General features: G+C 42.0%; 1 protein-coding gene across 1 annotated transcript in view; it reads right to left on the bottom strand.

Annotated features, from left to right (window-relative positions):
- Positions 1-15,639, bottom strand: part of ITPR2 (inositol 1,4,5-trisphosphate receptor type 2) — a 273,845-nt gene that overhangs the window by 215,797 nt on the left and 42,409 nt on the right. The window contains exons 3-9 of the mRNA XM_065626844.1: positions 15,147-15,262; positions 13,896-13,982; positions 13,054-13,212; positions 5,446-5,544; positions 4,868-4,951; positions 3,620-3,766; positions 2,271-2,366 (exon numbers count right to left, since the gene is read on the bottom strand). Of these exons, the coding sequence (XP_065482916.1) occupies positions 2,271-2,366; positions 3,620-3,766; positions 4,868-4,951; positions 5,446-5,544; positions 13,054-13,212; positions 13,896-13,982; positions 15,147-15,262 (788 nt within the window). The remainder of the gene's footprint in view (positions 1-2,270; positions 2,367-3,619; positions 3,767-4,867; positions 4,952-5,445; positions 5,545-13,053; positions 13,213-13,895; positions 13,983-15,146; positions 15,263-15,639) is intronic.

The following is a 15,639-nucleotide window of genomic DNA, read 5'->3' as shown; positions in this document are numbered from 1 at the left end:
ACGCACACTAAGTGTCTGCCTGCCTGTTCATAAATCTTCGATGTGTATGTCTGACTGGTGTGTTGTGCCTGACATATGAACTGTGTAAAATACAGTTCACAGGTTTTTATTACAGCAGTATCTTTAATATCTCCATCAGCAGGTATTTTACACTTCACAGATACAGCAGCTAATGCTGCTCTCGAGTCACAGCATATCACCTCTGTTCAACCCAAATGCTCTTCCAGCTCTCACTCTACTTTGCCAATTATACTCTCCATATTATGAGTCTTCCTAATGGCGATTTCCTTTCCAGAGGTAGAAAAGACCTAAGCTCAGGCCTGACATTCAGTGTAGTGTGACACCACTTCACCTGAAGATTTTTCTCCTGAAAATCCATGAGCAAGTGAGATATGGTGGGAGAAGGAAGCCCATAAGCCAGAGGGCTTGATGCCTTTCCTGACTCTCCATCATTGTAGCTAGTCTGAATAAAATCTTTCTACTAGGAGCATCTCTCACTGTAAGCAGAGAGGAAAATTGAACCATCTCTTAGGTGGGAGTACTGATTGCCCCTTGAAAATTAGCTCTTATTAGCCTATCTTAACTACACGATAAAGCCAGCTGGCTTCAGCCAAGCTGAAGTATTGCTGCAGTACGGAGGTAGCAGCATAGAGCAGCACAGTTAATGGCCCGCTGCCTTTAAAAGGATGATGCTCTTCGCCACTCAGGCCTATCGAGTTTCTCACACTGTGAGCTACTGCTAAACCCAATGAAAAGATCCAAATTGCATTCAATCATAGGTGGAAAATCATATCAGTACCTATCCTGGTGGCCCACCATTCATGTTTCGACATAATTAGAAATAAGTAAAGGTTTGATAGGTCCTGTTTGCTCTTATTCTGAAATCAGAGCAGGCTGTGACAGGAGTTGGAAAGTGAAAGCAGCATCCTAGGAATAATAAGGAGTTGTCTGCATAGAGAGGTGGCCCTGCTGTAAATGTAATTCAATCCAGTTAAAGCAAGTCTTTTTTCAGGGATTCCCTAACATATAGTGATTTATAACTGGCTCTTGTTGTAAATTTTCACACTCATGCTTCCAAGCATAAGTCAAAATAAGCAACCCTGCACAGACTTAACTAAATCAGTGGAAAAAACTCCTACGTTTCATTCCATTGATATCACTTGGACACAGACCAGTTCTAATATGGATTAGGTATGACGGAAAAAGTTCACAGCTTCTTGCAACCAGGGAAATATCCAAGGCTATCCCATTTCATAAACTTGGTGTTATCTGCATTACTCCACCTTGTGAAAAGCCCTATTTTATTTTTAAGGACAATTATGGGACTTAAAAGATATTAAGCCACTCTTTTGAGGAGTCACAACACTATTTTGCCGTAAGTAACAGATAATAACCAGAAAAACTGCAAGATCTTCCTTCTCCTTTTGCACCTTCTGTTCCACCAAAAGAGGCAAAGACTTCCCCAGAACATTCTTTATTCAATTTTTATAGCAGAACACTGCAACCTGCGAATAATCACAATGCACTAGCATGACACTAATAGTCATGACACCGATACACAAGTTCGTCCTTCAAGTTTGTACAAAAGACGGAGATGCCTTGGATCATGTGCTGGCTGACAGAGATCATACACTGAAATAGGCACCACAGAAACCATTTTTTCAAGAAGTCTGGAGACTGTAGGGAAAAAAGGAACAACAACTCCTGAACTGGAGCAGTTCAGAGTATCTGTTCTAGTGCTTGCACACAGACTTGTCTGATCAAGCTCAATGATTACCTTGCATTCAGTTCCACTCCAAAAGCTTTAAACTGTACATGGCTGCCTGAGCCAGCAAAGAAGAATATTTGACTGATCACAGCACTACTCCAAAAATCAAAAGCAAACAGGAACAGAGAGATAAATGAATCCCAGGATTTTCAGTGTAAATATGGTGGATATTTAACAGTGGTGTTTGCCCTGGCTGCCATGACAACAGCAGACTGAAGGTTTGACAGCACAGTTGAAATTAAGTTTAGATGCTTTCTTGAACTCACATACTAGTGTCCTGTAGCTCAGAAAATTTTCCTTGCAACCCTCAGCTAACAGCAACACAGCAGAACACAGCACGACACAGCAGTGCATCTCCAGTTCTCCCCATTCAGACCTGGTGTGAGATCTTTTCGGAGATCTACATTGTGCACCTACTTACTATGGCAGTTCTGAATTAGCAGGACACTTACAGTACCTGGTTAGGCAGGACACAACCACTTATTTAAATTGACCTTCTCACCTCTGCAGCCAAGTAGTTTCCAGTTGCCAAATGCTTAAATCTAAACAAGCTGTTCCACTGTCCTGCCCCTCCCCGGCAAGGGTCGTGATGGACAACCTAAAAGAAGAAATACAGATTTTAATCATGCTCCTCAAGACCATACTTAGATCACTGACATTTCTTACCGCTCATTCCAAACAGAAATATGTAAACTACATAATTACAGTCTACCACAGAGAGGAGTACTGTGCTCACACTAAGCCCACTGTAGGTAACAACTACTTGTATTCATCTTTTGCCAGGTGCCAGGAAATGCTCCTCCTCTTACTTCCAACATTGTAATTAATCTACTCCTTGCAAACATGTTTAGCCAAATTTTGCTTTAAAGTGACATGGTGTGAATCTGGAGCTCAAAAAAGTAGGTATAGCTGCTCTACACTTACACAGGCACTACTTAAAAGGAAAACTCAAACCCTCTTGCATTGTTTCACCGCTTACACCAGCTCTACTTTTGACAACAGTAGGGGCTTCTGATAAATTTTCATCCAAGTGATAAAATATCCCCGTATAATCTGACATATCCCAGGTTATTTCTTTTTCCCTTTGACTGAGCTGTAGGTCATTTGCTACCTTCAAACCTTGCAGCGCCTCTCTCTCTTAAGGAGTTATCTCAAATAACTGCAAGTCTAACATACTCTATTCCATACAGTCCTTACTCAGACAAAATTCAACCATTTGCCTGAGTAAGGAGCTCTGTTTTAAATGCACAAAGTTTGTTCAGAACATAAGAATTTTTGGCTGTAGGAGTTACACTACTGTAATAGCAAGGGTTTGAGACATACCAGTTTCCAATGTTCCTCAGTTAAACAAAAATATATTTGTCAGTCACCTTCTCAAAAAAAGCCCATTCAGCAGCAACACCTTTATTCAGCCTAACTTTAAACAGATGTTGATGTGCCCTGTTGCAGAATCATAGACTCAATCACATTTGTGACATTTCTTGTCAGTCAGGAATTTCAATATTCTAAATTGCACATGAAGTCAAATACAAACACTCAGAACTCAGGACACATGAGCGTCATTCGATTTGCCTTGATAAAATCACACCATTTACGTCAAGTCTGAATTTGACCCTCCGTCATTTTACTGCAGGTAAATATAGTAAGAAAACATCCTACCTCCACACACACAGAGCAATAAAGCATCTCTTCAGTGTTAATCTTACACAACCTGCTTCATAACATAATAATAGTTATGGGAAGGTGTATGATGATATCAAGAGGCTATGAATGATTCATGTTGTGGTAAAGTATTTTTGCTGAACCCGGGCCTACAGGTCCTAAAATATTTATAAAAATTTAAAAAAATACCTCTATTTCCCAGAGTGCTTTAGAACTTGTTGCAGAAGTGGCTGATTGACGCAATGTTGTACGAAGGAAAATATGTTGTTTCTTCTCATATTCATCACAGGTCAGAAACTTCTCTTGCTCTGCATGAAACAGCCTAACAACGTCTCCCTAAAGTAATATGAAAAACAAGCATTATTAAGGCATAGGTAAAGCTGCTACACTCATCCTCTATATCTGTACTAGCTCCAGTGACGTCAACAGAGTTGACATGAAGAAAACATTTAGTAGTTTCCTATTGCTGGAGCAGGAACCAAGTGCAGAGCATACGACCTCGGCATCGAGTCTGGAAATCAAATGAGATGATTCAGTCCTGCAGGAGATCCACACACTTTTGTGAAAACAGAACTTGTTTCAGAGCGCTGCAAAGAATAGTGGGCAACAATTAACCTAAAGGTGAATTTTAATTTTAGTTAACTTCACTAAATGGATTTTTTATTTCTGATCTCTTTTAGTATTTAGGGAAAGTCAACAGATTTCTCTAATATTGCCTCATTGCTTCTACTCTGCAACCAAAATCAATGTCCTGTCTCTATTTCTTCTGCTGGCATCAGTTTTGCTTCCTTCTGCCTCTCCCCAAGGCTTGAAACGCTATTCCCAAATGGGTCTACACAGATATACCATCTTCCCTTTCAAATTCTTTCTCAAAAACTGATGGTACCTTGATACCTACCAAAAAATAGCCAGTTGATAATCACTTATTAAGGTATAAATGAGGACTAATAAAACTGATCTATTTTAAATGAAAAGGTAAGTGATCTCGGAGTGTGATCTAGAGGCATGAAGCTGTGCAAACCATGAGCGCTTAAAGCTACATTGTCTTATTACAGCTACTGTCATCTTTTGTGACTCACTCCCTTCTGCAAGCTTGTTACACCTGCTTTAGCATCTCTGCATAAACTGAAATGTCACAGCTTTTCTGTATGGAGCCCTTTATCATTCTGGGCTTGAACTTCACTTTTTCTCATGGATCCACAGTTGTCCCTGGGCGTGGAAAGGGGCTGGACACTGGCACAATCCAGACAGTTTCACTTAGTAAGACAATAACACAAAGGAAAAGTATTCTGGCTGTTGAAGGACAGTACTGAAAGATCCTCAACAGCTCCATAAAGTCCTTATTTCTGCTTTTATTCACCATGTAATAGTTCCCTACAGTCAAATACAGCATGACTTTCAAATTCAAACAATAATTTTAAAAAAAATCATACTTACTCCTTTCAGTACATCATCTCGGTAACTACTGAATTTCATGAACAGAGTTATTTTCCAGCTTGTGTTACAGTTGACAGCATTTACCTTTGGAAAAAATAAATAAATAAACAAATACATTTTAAAACCACCACAATTATAGTATTAAGGGTTGTTGTTCTCTTTTTGAGACATTCTGTTCTTCTAAAAGACTACACCACATCTAGGGTGGCTGGGGACATGGCTTAGCTACATATTTGTACAGTTCGTAACATGGGTCCTGAAGCTCTCAAGTATTAGTAACAATAATGTTGATGTTGGAGAAAATTCAGTGGGCAAAACACTACTCTGTGTACAGCCCACCAAAGAGCTGTTGGAAGAGGGCTTACTCTTAGATCAGTGAGGGTTTCAGATACTCAAGCAAACCTCACAAAGCTTTCAGTGCTGGGCAGAATTGTGCCAAGAAAAAGTATATTTCATCTTGGTTTTTTGAGGCTAAGTTGGAACCATCTAGCCCATGGTGGGGTTCTCATTACCAGTAAAGAACAAAGTATGACACATCTTAGATTAGCAATTATGCCTCCTCCCTCCACTGAACTCACCTCTTTGCAGCCAGGGTTATCTAGAAGCTCAATGTTGCTGGCATGTAGAGGCTGCCCTGCATTGACTGGCATCAGGACAACTTTATCTCCCACAACAACCTGGAAGTCAGAAATAAAATGCAATTTAGACCCATGTAATTATCCAATAAAATGAAGTAATGTTACATTTTTAGAAAATGACTCAAATGCATGCTCTGGGAATGGCACTTGGTGAATTTATTTGCAGATAATTCACACACCAGCTCTGTTCACCCATGCCTCTGCAATTGCTTGGGTTCAAGATTTCTACAGTAATGAATCCTCACATTCTCAGATGTCACCCTGTTCAGGAGAAACTCGAGATCATGAAATAGATATGAACCTATGTAAATTCCAAGAGCAGTTCAGTTACTCTAAGTTACATTAACTTCTCGTAATCCCATATATACTGCCAGTAAAAACGCAGAAAAAGCTCAGAAAATAATATATAGTCAGACAGCAAGACTCTTTTTGCTCCCTTGCTGTCAGTCAAACTTTTCCCATCAATGGGTCTTTCATTTCACAAAAGCTTTAACAATTTGCCTGTGACAAGACTTCTTTAGCCCAGTGACTCCTCAACACTGTAGACCATCTTCTGGAAAATGTTAGGACAGGTTCAGGAGTTCTTGGACTTAGACTGTATTAATGGAATCTGTAGAGGAAAATAAATCACTGGAAATTCAGAGAGAGGTGAACACACTCCATCTCCTCTGCTGTTACTCCCTAAATGGTGTTTGGAGCTCAGCAGAGGCAGCAGGTCTATCAATTGAGAGAGTTTCTCTCTATGAGAGGAATTCCTAGCTGACTCCCCGCAAGCAAATTCTCATGCCCTTGCAATCCTTTACCTATATAGACAGGGAAAAACAATATATGAAAATGTCTTTGACCTAAAAAGTGCTTGAGACAAGCATATGGAGAAGTCAATTCATAGCTGGCAGCTGGGGGCGGGGGGGAATAAATAATAATTTTTTTAAAATCCACATAGATTGGTTGGCACTGGGTCCTGATTTGCTTATGTTGTTCACAGCAATTTTAAGCACACACACACACACACGAGGACAAGTGGATACATGTGATTTTTGCTATATGAAATGCTGCATAAGCCATGCTTTCTTTTGGAACACAAACAAACAAAAATGCTTTCTGCGTTGATCAGCACATTTCCTATGAAAAAGCAGAGCCCAATTCAGCCTCGTGTAACTTCAACGCAAGTGAATTTGGCCCGCTTTATACAGAGGTGAAAAAGAAGATTGCCTGTTCTTTATCAATACAGCTAAAATAAACAGTAGCAAAAGACAGTGTCATCATGCTCAGACTACATGTAGAAATCCTATTTCATCCAAGTAATGAGAAGAAGTTCACTGATGGAACCAAAATAATGACAAGATGCCTTTAAGATACATGACTTTTGCAATACATTCCTGCATGCCATGCTTCACACAGACATTACTTACAGCCCATTTTAAGAAGTTATGACCAGACAATTCATTAATCAAAAAACCACCAGGCTTGCATCCTGCAAAGTGGAATCAGGACTTCAAAATTATTGCAAGTACACCAGGACTATAACAACTTAATTAGAAAGAGAGCACATAATTGAACACCTTATTTAAAAGGCGGGGGGGGGGGGGCAGGGGAGGAAAAATAAAAAAGAGGGGTAGGGGGAAATGTATATTTGAACGCAAGCCTGTGACTACCATGGAAGCAACCAGAGGAAAGGAGATGTACACAGCTACTCTTCTGTGGGCGCACACCTGGGAATAAGTGGGGTCACAGTTTCTGTCTCAGTCTCCCACCCCGCTCCACGTCCACATCGGTAACCTGGCCTCAATGCTGGCCAGCTCTGCCAGCTGCCACAGAACCAACAAGACACCCTATGTTCTTTGCCTTTCTTCTTTTTCTTCTTGCTTCAAACCTCCGTAGGTGGTTAGGAAGGAAGGGATAGAGGCAGTTTCATAGCACTTGTTTCCTATACATCCTCCACCAGTGATGCAGATAACTTATGCGAAGTGAAGAGGGAATCCTGTTTCCTATACAAGCTGCAACTCTGCTCTTTTGAGTTCTTCCCATCCTCTGCTCGACCCTCCCCTGTCTCCTGAGTTTATTTCTGGCTCCAAATAATGCCCCAGCATGCCCAAAACACCGGAGGCAGACCACTCGCATGCCCACATGCCCATATTTCTGCCTGTAGAATTGTACTACATGGAGATTGTAGAAGACAGAGCAATATATTCCAAAGGTTTTGCTCTGCAAAATTAAAATTGACACCAGCTGTTTATCCTGCCTTGGCTTCCCTTGGGCACAGCCAGCCACATTGTGCTGTAGACCAACAGTGGGCTGATAGTTTGACAGGTTTCTGGGACTTCTTCCTTACATATAGACATGAATTCATTAAAGCTGCATCAAATATACGGCTTTTGAGGACTTCATTCATGATTCCTTTGACAAAACTCTTATCCTTTCTGGTCTAGACAAGAAATTTCTAGAGAATGATTAAATTCATAGAGAATTCAGCTTTCAAACTCAAGATAAGCCTACAAGGTCCTTCAGTCTTGGATGCAGTGGAGTTCTTCCTGCACAAGATAATTTCTAAATTCATGCAACTCTACTTGTCCGTATCCTAGCAGAGAAGGTACAGTGAGAGTGGGAAGATCCACAGTCAAAACTGACCGTGCTTTGTCTTCTGGGTGGGAGACCAGCACTGGCATCACTTAGAGCGAATCTGTGGTTCATGTAAAATCAGTGAAGCGCACCCGACAGCTACATCTACACCACGATCAAGAAGTAGGAGCAAATACTCTGGTAGAGGTGTAGTATATCACAAAGACTGGCAGCTGCAAGAGGTTACATTGGTTACTGGGCACACTGAAGGTTCTGCTATTCCATTTTCATCACCTCTGTGTTGTAACCACATCTTAGTCACACTGCTGACACACTTCAAAGATCGGGAGGATTAACAGAACTTTCCCACAGATGGCTGGGCATTCCCCAAGTCCAAGAGCAGATCAAGCTTTCAAGCTACTGACATGGCAGACAACCAAAAATGCAATCCACACGGAGCCAATCCTGCTATCAGTGCACATTTTGCTATTCAGTCAAACTGGAAACAGCTCAAGCTTTAATCAGTCACATCTTCCATTGAGGGAGAACTGAGATATGCTTTATAAAAGTCTGCATAAAATATTGCAGAGTTACACCAATTACTGTAAATCTTCAGCAACATTTTTTCATTACTTCCATTGACTTGCATAACTAATCAGTTGCTAATGAAGCTAAGCTAACACTCCTTCAGGAAAATAATTGTTAAAATATTTCTCAAGGCTAAACAACCACGATGACTTTTGAGAAAAGTAACACACATGACTTCCTATATCACAGTTTCCCCTGGACTAAACCACCTTTTTTGTTGTTGTTCATTTTGGCTTGGTTTTGTGTTGTTTTGGTTTCATTTGGTTGGTTTGTTTGTTTTAGGATATATGGCATATTTGGATCTACCTTGCCTGGGTAATCTAACACAGTAGCTGTCATCCCAACAGTAACTCAATACTCACTTCTGTTCTAAAGACAGTAAAGACTTTTTCTAAAGTGTGTTTTCTTAAATAAAACCACAAAAGTTTCCAGACATAATAAGGATTTATACCAAGTTGATACCCCAAGCTAACTCCATGCACTGAGAAGAAGAAAACTAGTTAAAAAAAAAAAAACACCAACAAAACAAAAAAACCCCACGAACTTCGTGGGTGGGTAAAATGTCCTCAGTTTATGTGATATAATATTAGGTGCTTTGTTAAATTAGTTCCCCAGAAACCAGCCTTTTAACGCACACATGTCTGTGAGTAACTGAGGGGGAAGGACGGGGTACAAGGCTGGAGCCTCCCGCTGTCTGTGAGACGCAAAGGAGGGATTTCCCTTCTCACTTGCTACTCCTGTCCCCATTACTGCCCAGTTTCTATAACTGTTGAAGAGGTAGAAATCTGCCAGAGCATTTAGGACTGATGTTTAGCTCTGAAAGTTTGCAAATAAAAGCATCAGATCTATTTGAGCCTGATAACTACAGAAAAGAGGAAAAACTTGGGTCTCAAGACTTCACTCTGTAAAATGTAACGGCGAGCTCCCAGCTCTGAAAGGCAACACCTGATGATAGAAGATGAGCAGTGGGCAGGGTCCAAAGGAGGACATGAAGTTAGAAGCAAACCTGACAGTTTCCCACACAGTCTTTGTAGCACAGGGCCTGTCAGATACGGCCCCACAGGGAAGACACCAGGAGAGAGGCCTGCAGAGTGGGATGCTACAGCGAGCACTGCAGGGATCTGCAAACTTTTTGGACCAGCAAAGCCCCTTCCAAACTTTCATGTGCCCACGATAGTGTAAAATTGAATCAAAAGCTCTACAGTATTGAGGATGACTTTTAAGGCTTAAGATCATTCTGCTGCTTTCAGCTGTAAGGGACCACAATGGCTCTTCAGATCACAATCTGGGAACCCCAGGTCCTCACTCTGGAGAGCATGACATGCACTTATTTCCCAGGCATGAGGAGTTAAGAAGATGCTCAAATTATGTTATTCTAAGAAATTAAAGCAAAACCTTAAAGCAATAAGTCAGCTTTTTTTTTCTTTCCAAAAAGGGAAAGGAATAACAGGTTAAATGTTTGATCCATAACACTTCTTTTCCCCAGATAAAAAGCCATGCAGAGGTGCCCCAGGGGACTATGCACATTCGCTCCTTTTCTCTGCAAGGGGTTTGTGGAAAAGAGGAGCTTTTCACATACCCTTCTGATCACTGCGTGGAGCAGAGAAAGACTATGACTTTAGGGGCTCCCGATGAAGAGCTGGGAATGCAGTCCTTCCCCTCCCCACAACAGATTGCCAAAAGGAGCTGCAGGTAACCACACTCATCCTGGATGGCATCCCAAGAGCCGGGTAACCACAAAGTTAATGAGAGAAAATGCATGAGGAAACAGGCAACCCTGCCTGCAATCTTGAGAGGGCTCTTTCACTGAGTACTTCACAAGGGAGAGTGGCCAAACATTCCCAGCCAGGTCTACAATATAAAACCACGTAAGTTCATTATGTGGCCTTCCCAGAGGCAGATCTGAATTTTCCACAGTGGGCACTTAACCAAGCCACAGCCGACTGAATGAAGAACCGAGTTTTGATCTCATGGCACAACTCTCAGATCAGCAGCAAAGAGCTTTCCTATATATTCTTCCTCTTACCAATACAGAGGGCTCCTACTGAAACCTACCCAGAAAAGACCTACCAGACTATCCAACCCTTTCCAGTCATAGATGCCACTCTTGTGTTGAGGAGGGATACAGATGTAAAAAACTCGATGTATTTCCTAGAGACATTGTCTGCTGATATCCTGAAAAAATGTTGCCCATAATATTTTAAAAAAAATAATAATACTAATTAAAAAGTTACTCTAGTGTAAACTATGACTTATTATCAGCTTTGTAAAGACACACAGTAAGGTGGACTTAGCAAAGACGCTCCAACACAGGTCAGCAGAGGCTCAGATGAATGTGGCAACATTTCAGATTCCAGACACTCAGATTCCTGTCCCTCCTTAGAGTTAAACCTGGCGAGAGGGGTCAAGGACAACAGGAAGAGGTTCTTCAAATACATGGCAGATAAAACTAACACCAGAGGCAATGTAGGCCCACTGATAAACAGGGTGGGTGCCCTGGTGACAGAAGATACAGAGAAGGCAGAATTACTGAATGCCTTCTTTGTCTCTGTCTACTCTGCCGGAGGCTGTCCTGAGGAGCCCCGTACCCCTGAGGCCCCAGAGGAAGGCAGGGCAATGGAGGAGTTCGCCTCAGTTGATGAGGACTGGGTTAGGGAGCAATTAAGCAATCTGGACATCCATAAATCCATGGGTCCAGATGGGATGCACCCGCGGGTGCTGAGGGAGCTGGCTGAAGTCATTGCTGGACCACTCTCCATCATCTTTGCCAAGTCTTGGGAAATGGGAGAGGTGCCTGAGGACTGGAGGAAAGCAAATGTCACTCCGGTCTTCAAAAAGGGCAAGAAGGAGGACCCGGGCAACTATAGACCGGTCAGCCTCACCTCCATCCCTGGGAAAGTGATGGAACACCTTATCCTTGGTGCCATCTTAAGACATATCAAGGATAAGAGGGTCATCAGGGACAGTCAACATGGCTTCACCAAGGGGAAGTCGTGTTTGACCAACCTCATAGCCTTTTATGAAGACGTAACAAGGTGGATTGACGATGGCAGAGCAGTGGATGTGGTCTACCTTGACTTCAGCAAAGCATTTGACACCGTCTCCCACAGCATCCTCACGGCAAAACTGAGGAAGTGCGGACTGGACAATCGGGTAGTGAGGTGGACCGCAAACTGGCTGAAGGAGAGAAGCCAGAGAGTTGTGATCAATGGGGCGGAGTCTGGTTGGAGGCCTGTATCTAGTGGAGTGCCTCAAGGGTCAGTTCTGGGACCAATACTATTCAATATATTCATCAATGACTTGGATGAGGGAATTGAGTGTACTATCAGTAAGTTTGCTGATGACACCAAGCTGGGAGGAGTGGCTGACACGCCAGAAGGCTGTGCTGCCATCCAGCGAGATCTGGACAGGCTAGAGAGTTGGGCGGGGAAAAATTTAATGAAATATAACAAGGGGAAATGTAGCATCTTGCATCTGGGCAGGAACAACCCCAGGTTCCAGTACAGGTTGGGGAATGACCTATTAGAGAGCAGTGTAGGGGAAAGGGACCTGGGGGTCCTGGTGGACAGCAGGATGACCATGAGCCAGCACTGTGCCCTTGTGGCCAAGAAGGCCAATGGCATCCTGGGGTGTATTAGAAGGGGGGTGGTTAGTAGGTCCAGAGAGGTTCTCCTTCCCCTCTACTCTGCCCTGGTGAGACCTCATCTGGAATATTGTGTCCAGTTCTGGGCCCCTCAGTTCAAGAAGGACAGGGAACTGCTGGAGAGAGTCCAGCGCAGGGCCACAAAGATGATGAAGGGAGTGGAGCATCTCCCTTATGAGGAAAGGCTGAGGGAGCTGGGTCTCTTTAGCTTGGAGAAGAGGAGACTGAGGGGTGACCTCATCAATGTTTATAAATATAGAAAGGGTGGGTGTCACGAGGATGGAGCCAGGCTCTTCTCGGTGACAACCAACAGTAAGACAAGGGGTAATGCGTTCAAGCTGGAACACAAGAGGTTCCACTTAAATGTGAGAAGAAACTTCTTCTCAGTGAGGGTGACAGAACACTGGAACAGGCTGCCCAGGGGGGTTGTGGATTCTCCTTCTCTGGAGACATTCAAAACCCGCCTGGACGCCTTCCTGTGTAACCTCACCTAGGTGTTCCTGCTCTGGCAGGGGGATTGGACTAGATGATCTTTTGAGGTCCCTTCCAATCCCTAACATTCTGTGATTCTGTGATTCTGTAATTCAGTAACACTTTCTACGCTGCCATAAAAGCTAATAGACCCAAGCACTGTTTAATTTTTTTTTTTTTTTAATCTGAACTTAATCCATTGTGATTTATGCCAGTAGCAAAGAAATCACGTGCCTTCTGGAAACTTTCTGCCTTATCACTTTTACACATTCAGTATTTCCACTTACATTGTCACCTTCACTCCGCAGTTTCCAGAACGGCTGGATATAAAACCAGGATCCCTCATTCCCTGCAGCATCCAGAGACACCCGCATAGCATTCTTCTCTAGCAGAGCCGGCAATCTCTTATTGACTGTGAGGTACTTGTTACTTTTTATGTGCAGTAGCTGTGAACAAATAACAATTTAAAAAATTAGTACAGCTGTTGGTTTTTCTCCCTTCAGTTCAGAAGAGGAGGCACAGGTTTTCACACTATAGTGATTTTTCGTAACATACATAAAGACAAAACAAAACTAGAAGAGAGTTATCAAGTATACCACAGTGTAGGAAAACAGATGCTATATCTCATATTGAGAGAAATGTGTCAGTGATCAATTTTACAGCGTATGCTACACAGGTAGTTCAAGGGTCTAGCGTTATCTTCAGGAATTTCATACATTACAGGAAAGTTGTACTGCACTTAAGGACGTAACTTCTGTCTCATATGTTGTGCAGTACAAATTACTTCAGTGGTTTAAAAGGAGCTGCACAGCACCTCTATAACATGATTTTGCAATAAATCTTGAAAACAAAAGATACATATTTACATTCAGATTCTAAACCGCAGCAGCCAAAATTACACATAAAATTTATATTATGACATATTATTTAAACATGAATATGCAGCACTTCTGGTAGGCTTTAAAACAGACAGAAAAACGCAATACTGTAAACTTCACCAAGTTCTGTTTACCTGACCCTTGACAATCCAGATTACAGTGCTTAGTTTCATTTTCACAGTAACCGTGAAATGAAACAACCGTTTCCTTTCCGGCTCTGAGAGAAGGCAGATGTATTTCAATAGGTTTACCTGTATGACATTGCTATATTTTACTATTTCGCCCAACAGCTTTCTGTTCTCGCTTTCGTTCTGCTTTTGTTCCAGTTCCGCTGCATGCTGCAAGAGAATGATTATTTCTTTAAATTCTACAAAATCAGTACGTGGATTCAGCTACTGGAACAGATAGTGTAAAAGGGAAATGGCATCACATTAAAAACACTTCCTTCAGCCTGCAAGTGTTACTGCACTGAAAATATTAGCACCCAAACCCTGCTGCAGCATGATTTTCTGAACTATAATCACCTAGATCCTGTGTAACGATTCTGGGGTTTTTAATGCCCAGAGTAGAAACTCAGTCATAATTTATAGAACATACCTGAGATGCATGCTATTTTAAAATATTTAAAACACTGAAAGTAATTCCAGGTGCTTTATTTCATCCTGAAGGAGGAAAAAGAAGGGCCTATGATTAGCTTCTCCCTGTCACCATTCCTTTTACTTGTTGGATTTTTAATTGCATACAAATACACTGACTTCATATATAAACAAAACAAAACTAGTGGGTCACGCCTTGCAAGATCAAGTAGTCTGGGTCAAACACAGCCACAGAAAAAACAGCTCCTAGCTCTAACTGCTGTGTATCTACCTCTGGCCACACACCATGTGCCTTCATTGCTGTTTTTAACTGGAAGCACTGGCAGCCTCTCTACTGTGCATGAAACGCTATCTACCTTGTTTTCACTTAGTCTTATGCATTCAATCATAACATCAAGCCAGTTCTTTTTCAAAGACAGAGGAACTGCTCCATCAACACTGTATTTCATGCAAAACAGAGTCTGCCCAAATGGTTCAGAGAAGAATCACCTAGACTGAAAGCAAAGACAATTGCAATTCTGAGGAATTTCCAGAATAAAGCATGGAAAACATCTCTCTGGCCACCCCTCTGCCTAACTCCTGGAAAGGACTTCTAAAAGAATAGCATGATTTAAACCGGAGTCCACTCCTGATTTTAACAGCTCCATTTTTACTTTATAAACAAATCGTTCCTTTCAGAAGTTCTGTTGGACAAAGGCACAACCCTCAGCCCAAAGCAAAATAAAAACCAAGGCAGGGTAATAAATGCCAGTCAGGAGGCAGGAGCTAAGGAGAATACAAGGTTGCTATGGTGGCATAATACTCATCATGATGGTTCCCAAGGCACTTGTTATTGTTCTTTTTCATTTTATTGTAATTTTACAGCCTGCAGATTGAGATAAGATTACAAATGCAGATGTCTCTTACTTGCAGTTTCTTCAGCAGCGCTGCTTCGGTATGGTTTCCTTGTTTGGCTTGCTTGGCTTTCCAGTACTGCTTCTGGGCTGAGTATCGGTTCATAGGACACACCTTGAAAAGGCAGTCTATAGAAGATTGAAAGAAATACTCTTGAGTAACGTTGAAAGACACTTCCTTCATTTGTAAGTATGCTTTGGTTGGTTTTATTTTTTTCCAGAAATGCCTAGATACCAGTGTTTAAACACAGTCAGCAAACAGCTGGATGGCAACGATACCATAAACAGGGTCGCAGAGCTTCTGAGTTGGACCCAAAGCTTTCGATGCCCCACATGTGCCCACACTGTGCAACCTCACTGCAACCTCTGTAAGAGTCCCAGACTGTGAGCCTCCCACAGACAAAAATTGCCTGCTGCTTTATCAGCAACTCTTTGCTGCAGCACAACATTACAGATGCATTGTTTGAAGGCACGGGAAGCCTTAATAAACCAGTCCTGCTTTCTGC

Source organism: Caloenas nicobarica, chromosome 1, assembly GCF_036013445.1.
Source record: "Caloenas nicobarica isolate bCalNic1 chromosome 1, bCalNic1.hap1, whole genome shotgun sequence".
In the NCBI taxonomy this organism is placed as follows: domain Eukaryota; kingdom Metazoa; phylum Chordata; class Aves; order Columbiformes; family Columbidae; genus Caloenas; species Caloenas nicobarica.
This window is presented reverse-complemented; position numbering and strand designations above follow the sequence as displayed.